This window comes from Scomber japonicus, chromosome 11, assembly GCF_027409825.1.
Source record: "Scomber japonicus isolate fScoJap1 chromosome 11, fScoJap1.pri, whole genome shotgun sequence".
Lineage (NCBI taxonomy): Eukaryota > Metazoa > Chordata > Actinopteri > Scombriformes > Scombridae > Scomber > Scomber japonicus.
Genome location: NC_070588.1, coordinates 29,453,689 through 29,478,550, shown reverse-complemented (window position 1 = coordinate 29,478,550; position 24,862 = coordinate 29,453,689). Strand labels below are relative to the sequence as shown.

The following is a 24,862-nucleotide window of genomic DNA, read 5'->3' as shown; positions in this document are numbered from 1 at the left end:
GAATGTGTGTGTGTGTGTGTGTAAGAGTGTGTATGTGTGAGATTGTACACCAGGTCCGGGTGTTTGGGTGAACACTGAACTTTAAAGAGCCTAGAAGACAAAGCAGACAGAGGGCCAGCTATGAAGCTGAATAGACAGGAGGATCTATTTGTTCTTTTAAGTGTACAAAACACTTTTCTTATTGAAGTTCACTCTGTTGTGACTACATGAGGAACCAAGACTCTCTTATTCAGAGCTTAAAACAAGGTTTTAGGCAGACATGGATTTTAATATTAGAAGGTGCACTTAACACAATAATTTACACTGCTGCTCAGAGTTTTGGACATCTTTAATAACAGATTTTGGCCTTCATACTACAGACAAAATATAAGGTTATCGCTGTTTCCTGCATCTCTACTTGATAACACATCTATCATTACAGTGGTCATGTTAATCTCACTACTAATCACCACAATTCCTGTTGTGGAGAGAATGCAAAAATCCATCATGCAAAGACTTAAAAAACTGTATTCTGATTAAGTCAACAAATATTTAAAATTGTCTTATAATATAATAACAGTGTTTGTAAGTAGTGTGTGAGTTATTTTCACTGACATTTACTGCATATTTTAGAAGTACATTATTAATTACATATTGGCCCCAATGAATCAGAATAGAACTGAAATTAACTAACTAACTTATTAATTAATGTAGCAATAATTCATATCATAATATAGTAGAATTCATAATATTAATAATTCATGTGGTGGAAAAAGTGTTACATTTGGCCACGAGCCTTCTCATTTGTCTTCACTCTCAGTCAATCAGATGGTTGGGGTCAACCTGAGGGGTGAAGTTCTGCCTCCGATGTGAAACTCTGCTTATTACGAAGCTTTGGCATTATGAGCATATTGGTAGTTAGTTGGAGACAAATGATATTAGTGTATGTGGATTATGAATATGGATTTTACTGATGTGTAGAATGCACTGGTGTATAAGATGCACCCCACTTTTAAATGAAAAATCGTATCAAGGGTGCGTCTTATATACCAGTTTTTAAGGTAATTTGGGTTTTTTTGTAGATAAGATAGTAGACGCACAGACACTTTAAAAACAAGTGTGTTATATCCAATAATCAGTGGATCAAATGAAGCATATCTTTTTCAGTTTATGTAGGTCATGATACAAACAAGTGATCTTATTGGGGTCAGAGTTCCTTTTAAACTATCTTTATTATGTGCAGGTTTACTCGGCTGAATTAGTGTGGAATTTAGTGAGGGGCAATAAACTGGCACATATTAACATCAGGTTATCTGCTCTCTGCTGCACAGACCAGCACACTAAACACCTAAAGCTGTCTTGTGCAAAGCTGTCTAGGGCTAATTAGCTAGTAAAGATCTGTAAATGGATACACAGAGCTGTCCATGTCTATTTTATTGATGACATCATTTCGTGTTTTTTAACAAGTCTCCATGTTTGACACTTTCCAGAAAGTGGTTTAACTGTGTTCCTTCATGATTATATGATCCTGACATCCTGGCGAATCATATAGTATGTGGTATAAATATGTACATACTGTAGACACTCATTCAGTCGAGGTCTGTCTTCAGGTTGTCAGCGTCCAGTAGGTCTGTCCAAAGGAAAGGCCAAGGTCTGCTACTACAGTGGCTGGTACTACTGCCAGAGCTGCCATCAAGACAACTCCTTCCTCATCCCAGCACGCCTGCTGCACAACTGGGACACCAGCAAGCACAAGGTGGGAATGTACAAACACACATCACAGCCTCCAAAGTATGCCCATCTTCCTGCGTGTTTGTTTTTCCGTTGACGCAGTGATCTCGCTTCTGTGCTCTTCGCAGGTGTCCAAACAGGCCAAGGAGTTCCTGGAGTTTGTTTATGAGGAGCCTCTGCTGGACGTCCAGCAGCTTAACCCGTGTCTGTACGAGCACTGCGAGCCTCTCAGTACGGTGCTACGGCTCCGTCAGCAGCTCCAGTCGCTTCGGGCCTACCTGTTCAGCTGCCGGGCAACCGTTGCCGAGGACCTCAGACGAAGGTAATGTCAGCGATGGTGATGGGAGTTGGTGGTGTATTTCTGTGGCACTTTTCAAAATAAAGTTCTTCTTATTTCAGAGCGATGTCTGTCAAACTTTTTTTTGGCTTGTGACCTCTGAACAAGTGAAGCTACTTGCAAACAAATGATAGTTGTGAGCAGTTCAACCAGAAAGTGATACATTTTTCTTCTGTTTGATTTGAATCATTTTAGAAGCAGATAAAGGTAAAATTATGTAGCAATTTACCAAGGAACATATTTAACAAGGGTTTTTTAGAATAATATGATACAGACAGCCAGACATAGCTTTTCATTTTCATGTTCCAAACTGACTGATAGACTTAAATATTTATTATATTCCTTCTGGTAATGACCAGACACTTGATTACACACACTGTTAACATCTCAGAGTATGATCTGCGTATGTGTGTTTACATGTGTACGTCTGAGTGCATGTGTGTATATTACCATAACTTTTATCTGCATGCATTCCTGTGTAGCTGCATATACATGAAATGTGTGCCTGTGTGTGTGTGTGTGTGTGTGTGTGTGTGTGTGTGATAGTATAGAGGGGGGATGACTGTTTATCTGAGTGGGGTCCCGCTCTGAAAGCCTTGTCTGTGGGTTGATGGATGCTCTGTGGTCTGGTCCAGGTCACTAATACATTCTGATCTGACAGAGCTTTTCCTAAGCAGAGGCATTCCCTTCAGAGCACAGACTGGAAACAAATTAATTCTCTTTTGCGCTAAAATACAAAAAAAGAGATAGAGCTGTAAAGCCATGCCGATAGTTTAGATTTTGGTCAATTTTGAATGTGGTGAGGACAAACACCTCCATAGCATTCACTTGCCAGCAGAAGTCTCTGCAGTTTGGTTGAACCAACCCTTTAATTACAGTAAATGCAAGTCACTGGAAAACCACTACATTATATTTAATTTCTAATTTCCAGCTAAATAAAAAAATGTCCAAACCTCGCTATCAAGCCTGTGTTTGATTGCTTCTGTTGCTTCATACTTTGTTTCCAGCCATTGTGGTTGGAGTGTATTTTTAAAACACACAATTATAACAAGTGACAATGTATTTTCACTAGTTTGACAAGGATGGTATACATTAGAGAAGACAAAATGTCAAAGGCTACTAATGTCAGATGGTACCCATACTAGAATTTGCCCTGGGGTCATTAGCCTTAGACCTGCCACTTACCACAAACAGCTGACAGTAGGCTTCTGCCTACTGTCAGCAAAGTAGGTGGCAAAATGTTCATGTTAAAATGAACATTCAGAAAACATGAAGTAATGAAGTCTAACTGTAACATGTGTAAAGGTCGACTTCTAAGAAATTTGTGAAGTAGCGAGCTCCATTAGCTAAAAGTAACAAGAAAAGTATTTAAAAAAAGGAATAAGGAAAACAAAAAATACCAGACATATGTTAATATCAATGAAAGGTATTATTACCCCATGATTAAGATATTTTTATACCTTATACCATAACTGCTGGTAGTTTTTTATCAGCCTTAAAGAAGCCACATTAGTCGCACCATGTTGCAGAGCAGAGCAGCATCATTGTGTTCTGTGTTTACTCCAGGCCCATTAGCTAGTGTCGGCCAATGCCCCGCCACTTCCAAACACTGCAGGATTGATGAGGGCCATGGCACTAAAACCTTCCCCTAGTCATCAGTCTACTTCAGGGCGGATCTGAAGAGAGGTGTCTGTTGCGTACAGGCAGAGAGCCACGGACACTCGGTCACACACACCAAAAGCAAGGTTCTTGGCCCTGTGAGGCAGTTCTTAAACACTATCAGAGGGTTATATCTGTGATAGCATATTGCCAAGGAGTCTTTGACCTGCTGTTTATCGTCAAAGATCAATGAAGGTGTGATTTGATCTCAATAAATAAACCACACAGATACTACACCTTCACTGGAATGTGTGCTTATAGGCGTATGATCAAGATAACATGGCAGTTTCTAGTTAGCAACCATCAGTTTGGCCAATTGAACACACAGACTAAACGTGCTAACAGACATACACTGACTAAACATGCTAACAGACACACACAGACAAAATGTGCTAACAGACACACACTGACTAAATGTGCTAACAGACACACACAGACTAAATGTCCTAACAGATACACACAGACTAAACGTGCTAACAAACACACACAAACTAAACGTGCTAACAGACATACACAGACTAAACGTCCTAAGAGACTCACACATACTAAACGTGCTAACAGACACACACAGACTAAACGTGCTAGCAGACACACACGGGCTAAACGTGCTAACAGACTCACACATACTAAACGTGCTAACAGACATACACAGACTAAACGTCCTAAGAGACACACATACTAAACGTGCTAACAGACACACACAGACTAAACGTGCTAACAGACACACACAGACTAAACGTGCTAACAGACTCACACATACTAAACGTGCTAACAGACACACACAGACTAAACGTGCTAACAGACACACACAGGCTAAACGTGCTAACAGATACACACAGGCTAAACGTGCTAACAGATACACACAGACTAAACGTGCTAACAGACTCATGCATACTAAACATGCTAACAGACACACACAGGCTAAACGTGCTAACAGACACACACTGACTAAACATGCTAACAGACACACACAGACAAAACGTGCTAACAGACACACACTGACTAAATGTGCTAACAGACACACACAGACTAAATGTCCTAACAGATACACACAGACTAAACGTGCTAACAAACACACACAAACTAAACGTGCTAACAGACATACACAGACTAAACGTCGTAAGAGACACACATACTAAACGTGCTAACAGACACACACAGACTAAACGTGCTAGCAGACACACACGGGCTAAACGTGCTAACAGACTCACACATACTAAACGTGCTAACAGACATACACAGACTAAACGTCCTAAGAGACACACATACTAAACGTGCTAACAGACACACACAGACTAAACGTGCTAACAGACACACACAGACTAAACGTGCTAACAGACTCACACATACTAAACGTGCTAACAGACACACACAAACTAAACGTGCTAACAGACACACACAGGCTAAACGTGCTAACAGATACACACAGGCTGAACGTGCTAACAGATACACACAGACTAAACGTGCTAACAGACTCATGCATACTAAACATGCTAACAGACACACACAGGCTAAACGTGCTAACAGACACACACAGACTAAACGTGCTAACAGACACACACAGACAAAACGTGCTAACAGACACACACAGGCTAAACGTGCTAACAGACACACACAGACTAAACGTGCTAACAGACACACACAGACTAAACGTGCTAACAGTAGTGATGTTACGTGTGACACCAACGATTCGAAGCGTGTATCAGAAAAATGAACCACCGAGCAGTGAACCACTGTGTCGGAGCGTGATTCGTTTGATGATGATCACATGACCAATGACGTCCGAAGCTTCATTTGTCACGCACGCCCACATGACTGGTTCAAAGCTTTAAAGCGCCCTGAAACCGGACGCGCACTTGTGGGTTGTGTAGGAGTTGGTGCGGTATATAAGGCCTGCTGAATTCCCACTAAAAAGGCCTCACGGAGAGTCAGGTGGCTTACGCACTCGCTCCTCAAATGAGAGATCACGGTTTGAGTCCCACAATGGGTTTTCTTGGTGGATATCTACATTTACCCTCTCTCTTTTCACTTTTATTATTTATTATTTTCATTATATTATCACGACAATTATACTACCGGGATTACTGAAACTTATTAGCTACTAATTTGCTTTAATGCACAATGTCTAAAAAACAGGGGTAATAATGTGTACATTATTACCCCTGTTTTTTAGTAATGATATAACAGACACACAGACTAAATGTGCTAACAGGCACACACAGACTAAATGTGCTAACAGACACACACAGACCGAGCAATCACTGTTGCTTCTTTTCCATTGGAACAACCTGTAAAAAATGCAGATAGAATCGTCCTTTAAATATGCACTTGATAGCTACATCATTATTATTTTTTAAACATATTTTGGGGCATTGTATCCCTTTATCGGACTGCTACAATTGAGAGTTGAGAGGAAACGAGGGGAGAGAGACACATAGAATGAGAGAATGACATGCAGCAACTACCACAGGCGTGGTGATAGCTGCCTAAATTTTATTGTGCTATCATTGCTAGATGATTTAATTTGAATATTGGGGTGTTTATAGTCTGTGGTCATTGACGGGGTATATGAAGTGCTTTGTTTTTTGTGTTCATTAGGTGGTTGTAAAGGTAGGTTGGGGTAGTAGAGGAAGAAGAAGAGTAAGACAAGAAGTTGTCTCCTGTTTTGCAGAGCTCCACAGTAGTATTCAGTACAAAAACATGGTCCTTAGCTGCTGATGTATGTAGATGAGAGATATACAAACACTTCCAACTTCCAAAAAAGTGTATCTCAACACTTTTTCTGACACTGTGTCAACACAAATTAAACATTATGAGCTTGACAAAGATAAGATTTATTGCAGAGATGTTGTTTGGGTTTGCATGACATTGTAATGTGTTAATTTGTCCAACCGCTGCACACACACATATTTGCAGGACTTCCTACATCTGCTGGTTCACACAGCCACACACACACACACACGCACACACTTACTCAGCACGGACCCTCCTTCAGTACACCATCGTAATCATTGAGTGATAACAGGATTTTAATGAAAGGTGTGTCTACTGGACTGGAAGGAGTCACACATACACAAATATTGTCTTTTTGGCATGCGTGTACATTTGTATACATGTGGGGTCCTGTCTGTCTGTCTGCTGTGTGTAATCTAATCCTAAAATGTGTTAGATCTCAAGTACTTTTTATCAAGATCAACACTTTGTGGGTGTGCTCATCTGGGCACCGAATATACTATCAACAAAGAGCCAGTGTTTGATTATCGGACCTGTGTGTGTCTGTGTTTGATGAATACTGATGTGGTAACCATTGGTTACGTGCCAAACAGAGTTTATCGGTGGTGCCTATCACCATGAGGTGTCTGCATCACAAATACAACACACACACGCACACACACACACGTGAACACACACATACTTGTCTTTTGGCGACACTCATCGTAGCTTAGACAGGATTTAACATGGAGCCATACATCTTAGTGGTCTGAGAGGAGGCCTCACATCACATACACACACACACACACACACACACAGAGTTACATGTCACCAGGCCTCTGTTGTGTGTGTGTGTTTTGTCACATAATGTTAGAAGGAATGCGAGTGGCTGGAAGTTAATATTATTACTTTGTTTAGCGCCATGGAGTGAAAGACTGGGGTTAAATATTAAATCAGTGTAATGCTCATATTTACTTACGCTATGTGATCATTGTTCCATATTTATATGTTTGGAAGTCAGTGACCCAGCTAAGAACAAATAACCCTAGGACCAGTTGAATGACAACATTCAAAGCCTGATGCTGTTAATTGGAGTTCTTGGTCTTGTTTAATACTGTCTATGGTCACTCTTTTAGATGACATAAGCCATGAATGTGTCCAGTACAACTGCCAATATGTCTAAAATCAACTGGCACTATCAGAAATATTCGAAAAGCTCAATACACTTCATGTGTTTAGTCAGTTTTATTGCATAGAATGAAAACAATAAACACACTTTATTTACTTATTTAATTGTACTTTATCTAATAAGCACAACCAGAATCAAGAGTCAATTTAACCTCTTAACGCACACTGTTCTGTCTACGGGACGGGACAGATGTTAGGAGGTAGCCACACGTTCTTCTGAATGTTTTGAACACCAACCCGTAAACATATATATTCATGCCATACACTGTTGGAAAGCTTAGATTCTCCTGATTCATTCAAGACCACTCACGAATTATATGGTTGCTCACAGCCGTAATAGTATTAGCGATTAGCTCGGCTAGCCCCTCAGCTAAGTGAGAAAAGCTATAATGCCTACATACCTTCAAAGTCTTCCCTTTATCCACAACGATCATCTTATGACTCAGGACTTTCTGTACAGCCCGCCAAGTATCCATTCTTGTGAAATATGAAATCCGTTTCCATAAAACCGAAATACTTTCCTCAATATGTCCATGTATTTAGTCCAACACGTAACGTAATAACACAAATAACAAACCATATACGGTCCGTTTACGTCATTTCCTGACCTGCACGTCCATCTCAGAGTACACGTGACTAGATGTTTACGACCGTGAGCCTCTTCTGCTTCTGACGACACCACACACAAGCCAATCGGTGCTTAGGATTAGGCAGTACATGTCTCCAAAGCCAATGAGGACATGTGACCGACGACAATGACGACATGGCTTTGATTGACAGCTGTTCCAGCCTATGGAAATATTCGGTGAAATGAAGTTGATAACCTTTTAGCCAATAGTCTGAGGTTTCCAACGGTGTATGACACTAAGCTATTAAGTTTGGCTGTCCATAAACAAACTCCAAGCGTAACCGGCGTACGCCCGGTGCGTAAAAGAGTTGAACCGTATATCATTACGCACACGGCATTTTGGTACACGGTTGGTTCTTCTTCGACTTGACATATGACTTATAGCAAAATAAACAGATAGATAGATAGATAGATAGATAGATAGATAGATACATAGATAGATAGATAGATGGACAGTTAGTTAGTTAGTTAGTCAGATAGTCAGTCAGTCAGTCAGATAGATAGATAGATAGATAGATGGATAGATGGGTGGATAAATAGATGAATAGATAAATAGATAGATAGATAGATAGATAGATAGATAGATAGATATGGCCAAAAAATTGGTTATATATAATAATATAATATATAATAATAACAATAATAATAATGATATGGTGTCAGCTTTCATTAGAGACCAAGATTTTGATTGTAGGCAAAGGGGTTGTGAAGTTATAGGTGTTTGATTGTGGTTATACAGCTTTGGTAACCAAGTGTCCATTTGGAGTCTCCAAAAAGGACCTAAGGAAAACACATGGACATACCTGTTGAAAAATAACTCTGAAAAATTCATCTTTTGGTCTTTTGACTCCAAATTTGGACTGCATGAAGCCAAGACATGTGGCTGTGGCCTCATTGTGTCTATATCCTGCTGAGAGGTCCCTGAATGTCTGTACACATGTCATTGTAAAGGCAAACCTATGGGCGAGTAAACAACCCCATCATTGTAACCTCTGCCACTCTTTGTCAGTAAGTCACAGAATCACACAGACACGTTTACAAGAATCCTGAGAGTGTTTCCTTTCCAATGATACCAGACACATCCCTGAGTCTCAAACTATGTGGGATCTGTGCTGCTCATAACTTGGGCATGTCGTTTAGGCTAACAACATAAAAAATAGGGGCGTGTATTAAGAGGTTATTTTCACTGTATATTGTACCTCTTTTTTTCCCTTGTTTTTTCTCCTTGTTGGAGGTTTGGTGTAACTCATCATCGGCTCATCACTTGTTCTCATCTCTTTTCACAGAATTTTCCCCAGGGAATACCTGCTACAGCACATTCACCTGTACTCCATGGCAGACCTGCAGCAGGTATGTTCACACACAAACGTCTAACATAAACCAAAACTGGTATAAAAATTCAACTAAACTCTTAGATCAGGCTAGTAATCACGTCTTCAAACAACCTTAGAATTAGTTTAGTTAAAGAAGCCAGATCATTTTCAGATCATAATGAAGGATAGACGCTTTCTACCACCACCACTGTCTCTCTGATGCTCTCTCTCTCTCTCTCTCTCTCTCTCTCGTCTTTTTCTCATCTTTTTAAAAATGAGTTGGGATAACTCACAACAAATCCTAACTTTAAACAGTGTCAAACAAAAAGATATCATCCCCTCCTGTTGTTCCTGGTAGGGACAGACAGAGCCCTTCCCCCTCCACTGCGGCTAATCACGTCTTTATAAAGAGTTCAAATCTATTCATAATAACTATGTCACATGTCCAAATTGCACCGAATTCGACACTGCACTTCCTTTGCTCTCCAGCAAAGCACCCGCCAATTGTGGAGTCAAGATCAAATGAACAGTTCAAGTTACATGAAGGACATACATACATACACACATACACACACACAGACAAAGAAGTATGTAGCTAGGTAGCTTGCAAATTACAGCCATAGAGCTCAATTGCACTATTAAAAACAGCAACAAGGCACACCATCCAGCAACTGTAATGTAATGTTTTCTAAAAGCTACGGTGGCTACACGTTTTCGGAACTTTCTGAGCCTTTAAAACAAGTTACACCACTTACTGTGAGTTGTTTGTCCTGATTGATGCCTTCAGTAGGAACTAGTGAACTTGAGGCTGAGAGATAGTGAAGAAGACAGAGTAAAGAAGACAGACTAACACATTGTTCATTTAAGTATTTTCATGAGATTTGTTGACAATTTAAAAACAGAATAAGTCATTCCTCATCCTTTAAATAAACACAGCCTCTCCATAACAGTGATAAGAGAGGGTATTACACTCTAATAATAGCCCCATTCGGAGCAGGGTTACTTCTTTCAAGTATCCTGGTCCTGGTCCTGGTGGAAAGAATTCATACCTGGTATCAAGAATAACTTCAACTCTGCCTCCTCTATTATTTTCTACCATTAAGACACTTTTAGACAATTTAACCAAGAGATTTTCAGTTTGCCAGTTTCACCACCCGCCTCTGTTTTATTCTTACACATGAGGAGAATTTCTATGTGAGACCTGGAGAATTTAAGTATGCTCTCTCCTCAGAGATCATAAAAAAAAAAAAAAAAAGGAAACACATCCTGGCCTTTCAGCAGTTCAGCATGGAGTCGTTGAAGCTGAGTTGTGGGTCAGAGGGAAGCAGCCACGAAATGACTGAAAAGTTCTTTTGTTTGTCATTATGTTCATTATGTTGTACCCTGCCCCATTTTTTTTCTTTCATCCCTCTCTGACTCAGTGCTTGGCCACAGACTCTCACGGTGAAAGAGACTGGACGCCCCCCCTCCCTATCTCCCTCCTCCTCCTCCTCCTCCTCCTCCTTCTCCTCCCTGCTCCTCCACTCCCACACTCTGTGTCTCTCTGCTTCACTAATTGGTCACATTCAGAATCAACAGGCAGAAAAACAAAGCGTGACATCCCTCCATTCTTCCCAACATCCCCTTGGCCTCACACACGCTCAGCGCACATGTGTGTTAATGTGTGTGTGTGTGTGTGTGTGTGTGTGTGTGTGTGTGTGTGTGTGTGTGTTCTTCACTCTCTTTCTCCTAAACTGCTACGATTTACTTACAAACCTTCCGAGCAGTTGACGGTGTACTAAATTTAATAATAGGTGTCTGCGGTCGAGTCCGTGCACCTCCCTCTTCTCGTTTTACCGCCCCCCCTCTCCCTCCTCCTCTTAAAGATTCTCAAGCACTCTGGCTACTTAATTGGTTTTCCATATTAACAAGCGCGTTTCTTTCGATTCACCTCCTGAATAAAATGACGCTCGTAATCAACATGGCTTTTTTTGTTCCAGTTCGGAGGTCAGTGGAGGCTAAACTCCCCTGGCTAAACCCCGGACCACACTGGTCTATTCACCTCCCGACAAATAGCCTCCACCCATAGTGTTCCTATTAGGAGCCAGTTCATTTGGAGAAAGCATATGTGTTTGTCTAAGGCCACTCTGCCCTTATCCTCCTCTGGTTTTAAGGATTGTTTCTAGGGTTTTTGTGGGTGGACTAAAGTAGTAGGAAAGTAGGTGTGTGTGTGTGTGTGTGTGTGCGCGCGCACGCGCACACACAGCCTTCCCACAGTGATACCCTGGCATTCCCTCTATGCCAGGCATGCCTCTCCACTCACACTTGTGCAGACACACAGAGGCCTCTTAAGTAAATGTTAAATGTTCTCAGAAAGATTTCCCAGTTTCTCCTGATGGCTTTGAGTTTATCCTGTATGACATTCAAATCATGTTTAAGTGGGGAGTGAAATACAAATCGTAACAGTAACTAAAGTGTGTAGATTTAAAGTATTCCAGTGTCAATATGTTTGAATTGTACTACAAACAGCGTTGTCTTCTTATAGTTTCTTATTAGAGTCAAGGATTCATGTTTATTTATTGGTCATTCCAACCATATCTATTGAATCTGTCACAATAATTATCGACTTATCGTACAATAACATAATTATCAACATCATCATGTCTATATATGGACTTATCATATGATACATGGACATGACATTGATCATTTCTTGACCTCAGTATTGCCACACTTCACATTAGCAGCTAAGAGGCTATTCATGTCACATTGGCTAAACAAGTAGTGTCCTCCATTCCTCACTGTGTACGTCCTGAGTGGAGACTGTAGAAGCATTAAAGGTAAATAACTCAACCATAATGACAGTCTGTGTTTTTGCAGAAGCCTACCCCCCCCCCCCCCCCCCCCGCATTATTATACTACTATATTATCATTATATCAGTGGTAAATGATTTATCGCAATTATTTCTGAGACGATATATCGTCCAATAAAAGTAGATATCATGACAGGCCTAACATGCAGTGAAATGACCAGAGTGCAAAAGAATAAATAACTAAGGAACACATAAAAACAATTAAAAAGACAATTTAAAAAAAGATCAGTGCTATACTAGAATAAAGTGCATTAAGTGCCTGATAAAAACATGATAAATAACAATATGAAATCATTTAAACAGTAGCTGTTGTGTAGATGTGTAAAATAATTGTAATTATTCAAATTTTATGATGAATTATGTATTTGTAGATTTTTTTGTAAAAGATTGTTAATAAATACATTCATTAGAATTGTGAGTCACTTATACTCAAGTTTTCCTCCAGTCAGATTTTCATGAACCTTTCTGACTATAGAGGCCTTGATGATGTCAGTAGTTTATAAAAAGGGTCATAAGCAATAAATAGAACAGGTAACTGTTTAACTAACTTTTTATAGGCGCTTCTCTTATTTAGGTGAACTAATCCCAAAAATAAAATGCATGCATATGTTGCTTGGATCACCATAACAACAAGCAAAGTGTCATTATTCATCATCCCATCCACAGTAATAATTAGAGCTGAAATGACCTACTGTTTAATGAGAAACTCAGTGCTCCTCCTGTAATGAAAATCCTGCCTGGAATGATGTCCTCGTGTTTTAAAGTGGATCTCTCAAGGGGCTTTTTTTTTTCTTCAAATAGACTGGCAAAGTAATACTGGCAAATTGATGGCATTATAATGATGCTGAATTCACTGTTAGCTCCTGTTTGCAGTGCAGCTGTGGATGTGCAAACAACTATATACGAGTAAGAGTAAAATGTATTTATGTAGTGCTTTTCATAGTCAGGAGTCACAAAGTGCTTTACATAGAAAAAATACATACATAGAATAATAATAATGTAGTAATGTAAGTAATAAAAGTCACCGGATTACTCTGATACTGAAGAAAACTTAAAAAAGTTCTACAAGCTGTTTTTTTCTCTGTCATCTCCAAGTGGATTTATGGAAGTTTATTTGGGATTGACACCAGGGATAATGATAGCCATGAGAAGTGTACGTCACACTGAATGATATAAATGCGAGTTTCGTGCCTATGTGTGAAGATTTGACCAAGTTATAACGCAGTCAGATGATGAGGTACCTTGGAGCACAATCAATATTTAAAATCCCCACTTCCCCCCTGTAATGGTAAACCATGTAATGGTCAGAATGGAGTTCTATAGAGAAGAATTCTAACAAGTATATAATTTATTTGAAAGATTGCGTACTGGCATAAAACACTGAACTGGTTTTAACAGCTGTAAAAACAACACTCACTGGAGACATACTCCACCATGCCTACACTAGCTTCTAATGTATATCAAGCCTTCTGTGTGTATGTGTATGTGTGTGTGTGTGTGTGTGTGTGTGTGTGTGTGTGTGTGTGTATGTGTGTGTGTGTGTGTGTGTGTGTGTGTGTTAGTTATCCAAACAGAGCTCACCCTGGTCTCTCCAGCCATGTAATCCCAGCTGGCTTTCTAGTTTTTCAATGGAGCTGCGGTAGTCTCTCTCTCTCTTTCTCTCTCTCTCTCTCTCTCTCTCTCTCTCTCTCTCTCTCTCTATCTATCTCTATGTGTGTGTATGTGTGTAAGAGAAAGAGCAAGAGAGAGCGAGAGGAGGGCAGGCGAACGGCTGTTAAACAGCAGTTTTAGGGGATTAGGAGATTTTGGAGCACAAAGACTCTGCGTGGAGCAGAGAAAGAGGTTGAACTGGAGGGGGAGGAGTTTAAGAGGATGGATAGAGGCAGAGGAGATGAAGTGTGTGTGTGTATGTCTCTTTTCCTGTCTAAACACCAACCTTGTTGGGACCAGTAGTCCTGATGGGGACCAAAGCCTGGTCCTAATGAGGCAAAACGTTTCTGAGGTCCTGGTTGAGGATAGGGGTAAAGTGTTGAGGTTAGGGATTTGGGTTAGATTGTCCACAATGAATGGAAGTCAATGCAATGTCCTAACATGGATAGCTCCGCAAACGTGTGTGTGTGTGTGTGTGTGTGTGTGTGTGTGTGTGTGTGTGTGTGTGTGTGTGTGTGTGTGTGTGTGTGTGTGTGCGCAAGTGCCAGTTATTTTGGTTCATGTCTGTGCAGAAGGGGTAGGTGAAGGTGAATATAGATCAGTGTGTGTGCTGATTAATACATCTCTCAGCCAGTCACATCACTGCTTTCATTGCTCTGAAACAGTTGTGCCAATCACAGTTAAATGTGAATGACAGCTCAGCAGACGGTCAAACATTTATTAATAATGTTACACGACAGCGTTTGCACTGCAGTCTGTTTCAAGGAAAAAAAGAGATGCTACTTTTGCTAAAAAAAATAGTTGGAAAATATGCTGATAAGCCCTGACATCTTTGTAAAAAAGCGCAATATCGAGTTTTTACTGACCAGTCTCATGTGTGCAGAGCAGTGACTGTTTAAAAAGATAGACGTCATGACACCTCTTCAAAAGTGAAGCCAAAATATCTTGATCGCCCTGGTGATTGGCTAGAGTACAGGTCATAAGTCTTGGCCCCTCTATGTTAGCAGATGAGACATGAGCCAAACTAAGAAATCTAAAAACTAAAAAAGTATGCATCAATTACATTTGTTCTAAAGATGGTTTCTGTCGTTTTATATAGTCTTTGTCACACTGACGTTAGTCCAGTGCTTATTCTTCTGATAAGTTTGTTTTTAATTGGTTATTTGACGATATGAAAGGGGCACACACTCTGGCTCCAAATGACATCACATAAGCAAGATGGCCACCTCCAGAAACTAAATATTTTGGCTTAATTTGTTTTCTCTTGTAGCAGTAGCATGTCCACATTTATATAATAATAATAATAACTTTATTTTGTATAGCGCCTTTCATGAAACCCAAGGTCGCTTCAAAGTAACATATCATATACAGTCAATGGTGTAGAGGGATAAGGTAAGGTAAGATAACTTTATTTGTACCCGAAGGTAGATGCGGTTCACAGTTTAAGTGATTTTGGCTTCATCCATACAAAACGAACCAACAGGTCACACACAACAAAATAACAGTAAAAAGATGTGCTTATACTGCAGTAGCCTGATGTCATCAGGTGATTTCATCGGCACTGCACTCTGACGTGGCACTCCTGAACATATCAATCCTGCTGCCTTTACATGCTGCAGGGATTAAATGAATGAAGGAGAATATTTTCATACAGTATAAAACAGCACATACTGTAGGAATCAATGCAGATTATGCTTGGAGAGTGTTGAATTGAAATAAATTATTCACATTTTAAGCATGAATACGTTCTTGCTACACGTTTGCAGCAAGAATTCAGTTTGATCCTGTTGATAAAATCACCAAAGCATCTGCGTATTAATGGTATGCCACAAATAGACATGATTCTGAGATGTCTAGGACTAAAATCGACCACAATGTGTCAAAAGTGTCTTTGCACTACTTCACAAAGTATGAAATTTAATGTTAAAGATTGTCTTAAAACTCTTATCTTTTATCTTGAGACCCTTCAAGGTGTCCCGATCACAAGTTGGGATCCATTGTCATAAATGCATCAGTCTTACCCAGCAGTGGCACTGAGAGACCTGCCAGGAGCCCAGCAGCTGCTTGGCTCAGACACTCAGGACAGCCGTCAATATTTGGCTTCATTATTGCCAACGTTGGACGTGGGGGCAAATTAAAAGAAAGCATGGTCACATAAAAAAAGGGTTGAAGTTCTAAATGATGGTCCCATTGTGACCCTGCTGCCCAGAGCTACTGCGGTAGAGCTAATAAAGTAGTGACTATATATATTTATAACCTGCAGTAACAGCTGGAGTATGTTTCTAAGTTAAAATATGTGTGCCCAGGCTTTCTATGCACACACAGGAAACTGGATTGTTTTCTTTCTATTACCGTATCCCTAGTTTAATCTGTCTATTTACTTCCGTCAGTCTCCATCCATCCATCTTTCTGTGCCTCCATCCTTCTTTCCCACCGTTCCTCCAGAGTACGGTCAGCCACCAGAGCTGTGCTGCCAGTCGTTTGATTCTGCCCAGTCCAATTATAGAGGGCTTTAATTACTGAGCCTGTCAGCCTCCATCAGGAGAGCCATTCGTCATGTGGACTGGACTGGGCTGGACTGCTTAGTGTGGGCTTTGCTGGGCATAGGGGATTTATATATCAGTGTGACACCCTCAGTACCTGCTGGTCTGTCTGCATGAAAACATTTATCATCAGTACTAGACTGTGCTCCTTCTTCATTATATATAGAAGGACATTAAATTAGGGACACTTATAGGTACACTGGGGAGTCTTGTAAATCAGTGCCCAACAAACATGTTCAGATTTGAACATAATTCATCACAACGTATGTGGAACAAGTTGTAAATGTGTGTGTAAAAGCTGCCTGCTGCACAAAATAGGTTTTATTTCATTATACAACTGTATGGAATGAGCTCATGCAGACATGTTATTATCATTAAGCTTCCAATCACACACATTCGGTCCATAAAATGTTGAGAAATGCCAATCACAATTTCCCAAAGCTCATGGGGAGGTCCTCAAATTGCTTGTTTTGTCCTAACAGCAGTATAAAAAAAGATATTCAGTTTATAGTCAGGTGAAAAACAGCAACAAAACCTCACTTTTGAGAAGCTGAATCTAGGTAATGTTCCATTAGTGTTGTGTTAATGTTCATGGTAAGGTTCCAGCATAGTTGTTCATTAACCTTCTGTTTGACTTTGACTTGTTGAGTGATTATTTGTTTTTAGCTAAAGCTCATTAACATACAGATAGATATCCCCTTCAATGTCTTATATGCCTCCACAGCATCCCCAAAACTCAACTGGCCCTAATGTAGTCAAAATAAAGTGAACACCTATAAACTCATGAGGAACTTTCCTCCAGGTACTAAGAACCTTCTGAGAAACTCAGAGGAACCAGTGTCTAAATTAAGTTCCAGCAGTACCTGCTGGAGGGGTGGAGGACTGTTAACTTTCCAAAAGTACAGGACCTTTGGGGGCGGGATTTTCAGGGATGACCTTCCCAGATTGGTTAAACACTCAGCACCTGCCTCAATTTGTGCTCTACTTCATTCTTAAAACAAAGAAGTGCTCCAGATTTAGGACCAGTTCGGGATGAGGGGAGAACATTTTTGTTTGATAATGTTAAAAGTAAAGTAAGACATTGTTGCCAGGTTCCCGACTCATCTTAAAAATAAACGTTGCACCGCAATGTTTGTACAGTAGCCCAGAACGGACAAACCAAACACTGCCCCTTTTCACTTTTTTTGCGAATTTAACACACCTTGTTGGTTCTTCTACACACTTGGAAGGGAAGGGTAAGGTGAAGAGTTTTCAATTGGTTGCAATCTGCAACATCAGCACTAGATGCCACTAAACCGTACACACTGCTTCTTTAAATTGTAAGCAGTTGTTTTCACCCTATCAGATTAGTATCGTACGTCGGACACATCCCACCAACGTCATTTTCAGTCGACGGAAGCTACTGTAGTATTTGCTAAGAGCAGTTTATGCAGAAGAAGTGAAGTGGCGCCTATCCAATGCTAATCACCAACTTTTGTCACTTGATCTGTTCCTACTTTTCATGTATGTAGACAGCTAGCTAGTTAGCTATAATATCCAAATTCTTAATCCCACCTACAAATCTGTGTCAGTTTGTCCAGCCTGGTTAAACAGATGTCAGGAACCAGGCATTGCCTTCTCTGAAGTGTATTGCTTGTTTTCACAAGTTTAGACGGACGGAAACGGCATCAAAATCAATAACTGTTGGCTGCAGCTGATCAGTTTTACTGTAAATGTGGGGTCCGGTCCAGTCTTGCGGGAGGCTGACTGGAATAGATTCTGTTTTCAGTGGGATATCGGTCTCATGTTGGTCTGATAATTGAATAATATATATTGTACATTAGGGCACAGTATAGGTCATTACAGTAAAAGCCCCCAGTGCAGACATTCACCTCAGGGTTTGCTCCTGCTGTACGATTTACTGTAAACATGATCAGTATACTTCAATGTTCTGTTTCCTGTGTATGTGTATATGCGTGTGTGGTTTTCTTCCCTCTCATCCTCCACTTCTCCTCGTGTAACAAACAGCATGGAGGAGGTTATAATTGGGAGGTCCAGAGCTCTGCCAGGTGGAACCACTTGTATCTCAATACAGGCTCTTACTCTCCCTCAAGATCTCTCGTGTATATTGTATCTCCAGCACTTTTCCTTCTACTTTCTACTCTGTTTTTTCCCCCTCTGTTTTTACATTCTCACTTTCACTGTGTTTCTCCTGCCTGCTTCGTCAACATCATACGACAAAGCTTTTTTGACATATTTAGTTTTTTTTAATGTCTGAACAGGATTCTACAGATTCTTTTCACTAAGTTTTTCTCTCTCTCTTTGAGTCATCCACTGTCTACTCAATACAATACAACTCCAGCCAACCCCACCCTCTTCACCCATCACCCCCCAGCCCCCTAGCCCTTAAAGGAACTTGCCAAGCGTTGCCATTAAAAGGCGTTCACCTCGACCGTCTTCTTCCTTCCTTCAGCTTCCCCCTCCAGAGATTTTCCGCATTTATCTCAGCTGAAGTCATTTTAAAATCAGTTTGGGTCATTTAAAACCGGATCTTGTCTGTGTACCTCCATGAAGAGTCCTATAGCTTACTACAAAGTAACAGCTTTACAAACTGTATCAGGTTAGAGCTGCCACTTTTTTTGCCAATAGTCACTCGCTCTAAACTGTTTTACTGTTTGTTGGTCATATCTTTCCATCAGCATGCAGACTGTTGATGTGGCCCACTGGTTACATATTTTGGTTGTTCACTAGTTGGGGCATGATGTAATTGGCTATCACATGTTGTGTCATGTTAGCCAATGTAAACTGTGACTCACACTTTTTAAATTAGCACATTAAGAAGTGAGTGGAAATGCTGGAAATTTGGAAAACAATTTCTTAGAGAGGTTTTTTAAGCTTGGATGACGTGTTGATAAAAGCAAAATGTGACAAAGTGACAGAGATGTAGTGGAAAAACTACACTTTTTGACCGTGTTATGCTGCTGTAGGCTGAATGAAATAGGTTACTGATTACTAGTTACTCTATTTAAAATGTAATACGTAATGTAATTATTTCAGTGACTTCATCAAAGTAATGAAACTTATTACATTTGATGACTTTTTGATGAGTTTTCTAATTTTCTGATTAATGTTTCCAGCTGTTAGGGGAAGTGTTTCCATTAAGCACCAACATCTAAGTTCAGCTGTTTTTCATGGATACTGACATGATTTATAAGAGAGATCATTTCTTATAAAGAAGATTTATCTCTCATTAGAAAATGTATTCATTAGTTCATGTAGATTTTGGAATATAAAATAAAGATATTTGATGAAAAAAGTCAAAAGTCTGGCATGAGTTTAAATTGGTACTGTGACACCATTTAAGCCAATATTACCCCTTTTCCACCAAAGCAGTTCCAGTTCTGGGCCAGTGCTTAATTTGGAACCGGTTTTCCTGTTTCGACAGACAAAGAACCGGCTTTCGGCCAGAAAAACCGGTTCTAGAGTGGCACCAGTTCTTTGCTGGACTAGAAGAAAGAACCGCTTAAGTTAGGGGGGGGGGGGGGGGGGGGTTATTGAGACCAACCACAACAAACAAGACGCATAGTGGTGAATAGATAAGGAGTGAATTATCCCTTGAACATTTGACTGAGGGTGAAAATCACACATATTGCCGCCTAACATTAGCTTACAACAAAGGCTAACAACCAGCACAAATACGTTGTATCTGCCGTGTTTGGATGCGAGCCAGGAGCAACAGCTGTACATCGTTGTTGCTTCTTCTTCTTCTTTGTATTATTGTTGCTTCGAAGTTGGCACGAGTCTTTATGGGAAAGCGAAACCCTCCTGAGCAAAATCTTAAAGGTGTGACTTTAGATGTAACCGAACCAACCAGTTGGAATAAGCTTCTGTGCAGCAGAATCACATAGACAGTCACAGGAACAACAGCACCAACAAATGAAGAATAAATGTAAACATAACAAAATAATAAGTTATGACAAAAGTTGTAGCTTTCTTTCACCTCTTGATGTATGTCACCATGTTGTTCTCTTCTCTCCTCTCCAGGTGATTGATGGAAAACTGGCTCCGTTCTTGTCTAAAGTGATCAAGTTCGCCAGCTCGCACGTGTTCAGCTGCAGCTTGTGTCGAGAGAAAGGCTTCATCTGTGAGCTCTGTCACAACGGACAGGTCATCTACCCCTTCCAGGAGAGCGCCACCAAGAGGTACACATCCATCCTCGCATCCTTAACTTCTCAACACTTCATTAAGAACATAGGAAAACAGAATCAGATAGTATACAATTTCTTTTTATGATCTGGGGATGCTGATTTATTAACAGCAGCTTTTCCACAGAGAGACAGATTCAATAAACATGAGCTGTATCTGACTTATTCAGAAGTCAACAGCTCGAGAATAAGCCAGAATTTTTTAATATGTCACTGTCTGAGTAAGACCTCGTAGAGTATTTTTTTATTTTCATAGCAGTTTATAGTGACCATTTGAGTTACAACATTTAAACTTAACTCTCCAATTAAATGTAATGTAACAGTATTTTCTCGCTGCACTGTTGTTATATCGAGCACTGCTCATAGTTTGGGTTTTAATATTATTATTGTATATTTATGAACAAATGAAACTGCTGAATTATGTGAGATCAGTGCAATGCAATTCATTTTAGTTTTTAGACATACTAGGTTTCTGACAGTGACTATAATTATCAACATGAAGAGAATGGGTCAAGCCTAGAGTCATATTTCTGTGGAGCCCAACAACATCATTGAAGGCCCCTGTTTGCTCAAGGGCACTTACCTTGATTGCCCAAATGGAAGATATGGCCATGAGCAAGACAGTTGGGAGAAATCATTGGTAAATTGTGCTGCTGCAACATCATAGAATGCTGTAGAATGTCAAGAACGTCCAAACTCTCACCATATCTACAACCTCCAGTTTCATATCACACCATCAAAAAAAAGTCCTTATAGTTACAAAATCCTGGTTAAAATGTTAGTGAAAGGGTTAGGGTTACTTTACAGACCACAGTGAGGTCTGGATCTCTGTTTCTCAAACGAAATGGTGATTTAGAATGTATTAAATATCATTTTTAAATGCTGTGAACATAAACTAAACATAAACTAAATGCTCTATTGTCCTGTGTGGAGGCAGAAAGCTCAAAGCTTAGACACATCAAACCAAAACTTATCTGCATGGATGGATACAATGAAAGTGAAGAGAGGATTTCTTTTTTTTAAATGTTGGTTTAAGGGTTCAGCATTATGTAAATACATTTAAGTATAGAAGTGTCATATATGTGTATGTGAGCAAGTACAGCAGAAGCAGTAGAAGTGAGCCTGCTGCCTGTTAATGACACGGGTTGGCATGAGAGGTAGGGGTGTGTGAACGTATGTGTGTGCGTGTGTATGTGCGCGTGTGTGTGTGTGTGTGTGTGTGTGTGTGTGTGTGTGCGTGTGTGCGTGTGTGTGTAGGCTGAAAGGGGGTATTTTCTCAACCCAGGCAACTAACACAGTCCAGATCCTGGTCACTGCAGGCCAGAGTGACAGACAGCACAGAGATAAGAGCTAATCAGACTCACACACTGAAACACAGTCTACGCTATCACACACATACACATACACATACACCTTCCTTGTTGAGTTGTGTTTTATGACTTGTGAAGGAAGTGTTGACTGATAACAGCTGTATCCACTGTACTTACTGGAACTGAGCAGAGCTGGTTACTCAGATGCTGATTGGACAGGAGAAAAGATATGCCCAGATTTACTGAAAGTGTTTAAGAAGTCCCAGAGAATTTCTGTTTATCAGGAGTTAGTTTGTGATGTCACTAAAAAAAGAAGTCCAAGTTTAACCCCAAAAGTTATATAATCTGATACACATAGGTTTATATCATCTATACTGCTTCATGTAGCTAGTGAAGGGTTAAAAAGTAGAGCAAAAACAAGCTGATATGTCATTTGTTAAACTGACATTGAAGTGATTCTTTTCTTCTTTAAAACAGCTTAAAAACAGATGCTGTGTCTCAAACAAAAATATTTCTCTTAGTTCTTACACTTAATATTGTGAGTGCATAAGTGCATTCACACTGAGAAGTATGGACAGTGTACAGTATGGACACTACTCGCTCTCAACGGTTGCCATCTTGGCTAAGTAGCAGAAGGGTTCTACGTAGTACAATGGTGTTCGTTATATTTTGTCCACCAAAATATGAGAATCACCAATAAATATAATGCTCTTCAGTACACTAACACCATTTAATACAAGCTCAGTAATAAACCTAAAGTAGAATTATCACCTTTTTGACAATGTTAACAAAAACTGAAAATGTATAAACTTCATAAATGTGGAATTTATAGCAGGACATGAATGCATGAATGCTAACTAGCTTACTAATGCTAATTCTAGCTTGCTAATGCTAACTCTAGCTTACTGATGCTAACACTAGCTTACTAATGCTAACTCTAGCTTGCTAACTAGCTAATTTAATAGCTCGTTTCCTGGTAAGTGCGCAACAGCCGTATTAGATTTGAGCATAGGATTTGAGACAACACTAACCTGTTGAAATTAGCGCACTGCACAAGTAAGTACAGAGTGTCCACAGTGTGCTAACAGAAGTGTGAATATGTGATTTGAGATCAGTCAGCCAGACATGATGCCATTACTACTCTTATGTTCAACCAGCTGTCCACAATCCAAACACTTTGAATTTACTCATGCAGCAGAAAATCCTTATAAATGACAAGCTGGAAGTAGGAAATATTTGGATGAATCAATTACTTCTCTGTCTGTTGACTAACTGTTGCAGCTCTACTTTATAATTCTGATGAGATCTGAATGAATATCTTTTCATATGACCCAGCCCTTGTACACCATGTGCCTCTAACACTTCAAAATGTTTAAGTTGGACAGAGAGCAGCACACATCAGAGTGTGAGAGTGTGTTAGTGTGCAACTGAACTCCTCCTTCCCCTCCAACCCGGACATGCACATAAGTACAGGTTTACATCATGACAGAGCAGAGACTGAAAAAACAGCTGCAACTCTTCTGTGGAAAAAAAACCAAGATGCTGCAACTGGCTGACTGTGAAAGCATGATGGAGTTTTAATTTGACTGGTTTTATTAGTGGAGATGTTGAAGGCAGACATGAGGTGTGTAAAACATGAATGAAATCTAAACAAGGACCAAATGATTGACGTGTGTGTGTGTGTGTGTGTGTGTGTGTGTGTGTGTGTGTGTGCAGGTGCGACGGCTGCGGCGCTGTGTTCCACACCGAGTGTCGACAGAAAGCTCAGCCATGTCCACGCTGCGTCCGCAGAGAACTCCACCACAAGAGGCCGTCCTCCTTCTGGTCTCCTGATGATGACAGCCCTGGGTGCTTCCACCTGCCCTACCAAGATACCTGAGACACACACGCACATTCACCACACTCACACACTCACACACACACACACACACACACACACACACACACACACACACACACACACACACACGTACAACAGCAGTAACATTTAGGGTGCTGCCAGGCTGTGACTCTGGACAAAGTGCCTGTTTTTTCTGACTTGTGTGTGCACGCTGGTCTCCAACAGACTCACTTTAAAGCAGAACACGAGCTCACAGCATTTGATGTTTATTTATTTATGTGTGTGTGTACCTGCAAACACACACACACACACACCTGAGCTAATCATGCATTGAGCAGGGAGAAACCCAGCTGAAGGAACTGCTTCACCGAGCTTAACAGACTGACACGTGTGTATTTTGTAGTCCAACGTTTTAACACGCATACACACACACACACACACATACACACACACACACACACACACACACACACACACATATCATCATCATCATCATCATCATCATCATCATCATCATCACTGTCACTCATGTGTTACTCCAGTAGTCATTAGATGTTTAAAATCACAGCAGATATCCTCACTGATAGGTGGAACATTTAACCAACGTCTTCCATCTGTCATTACAGCTCAGAGCTGAAACATTTAACTATTAATACATTTACACAAAGGTCAAAATGTGAAGATTTCTTTTGGTCGGTTAAACCAAACAAACAAATTTCACATGTGGTTTCAGCCTCTGGGGGTCACTTCTTTTTCTTTTTTTTGTTTTGACATTTTACAGACTAAATGAGGGATTCTCATAATCATGTTACAGTGAGTATGAAACTGTCACCTGTGGACTTGAAAAGTGAGTGTAAAGAGTTTGTGTAGCAGCTGTGTCAGTTAGAATGGACTGGAACATAAAGGGAAGTGGGACTGCAGGTTTTCATTGCAACC

At 40.2% G+C, this 24,862-nt stretch overlaps 1 protein-coding gene across 1 annotated transcript in view; it reads left to right on the top strand.

Annotated features, from left to right (window-relative positions):
• Nucleotides 1-24,290, top strand: part of plekhm3 (pleckstrin homology domain containing, family M, member 3) — a 44,169-nt gene extending 19,879 nt beyond the window's left edge. Inside the window, exons 3-7 of the mRNA XM_053328026.1 lie at nucleotides 1,590-1,735; nucleotides 1,839-2,032; nucleotides 9,521-9,584; nucleotides 20,616-20,773; nucleotides 23,803-24,290. Coding sequence (XP_053184001.1) covers nucleotides 1,590-1,735; nucleotides 1,839-2,032; nucleotides 9,521-9,584; nucleotides 20,616-20,773; nucleotides 23,803-23,965 — 725 coding nt within the window. The 3' untranslated portion in view covers nucleotides 23,966-24,290. The remainder of the gene's footprint in view (nucleotides 1-1,589; nucleotides 1,736-1,838; nucleotides 2,033-9,520; nucleotides 9,585-20,615; nucleotides 20,774-23,802) is intronic.
• The last annotated feature ends 572 nt before the right edge of the window (nucleotides 24,291-24,862 follow it).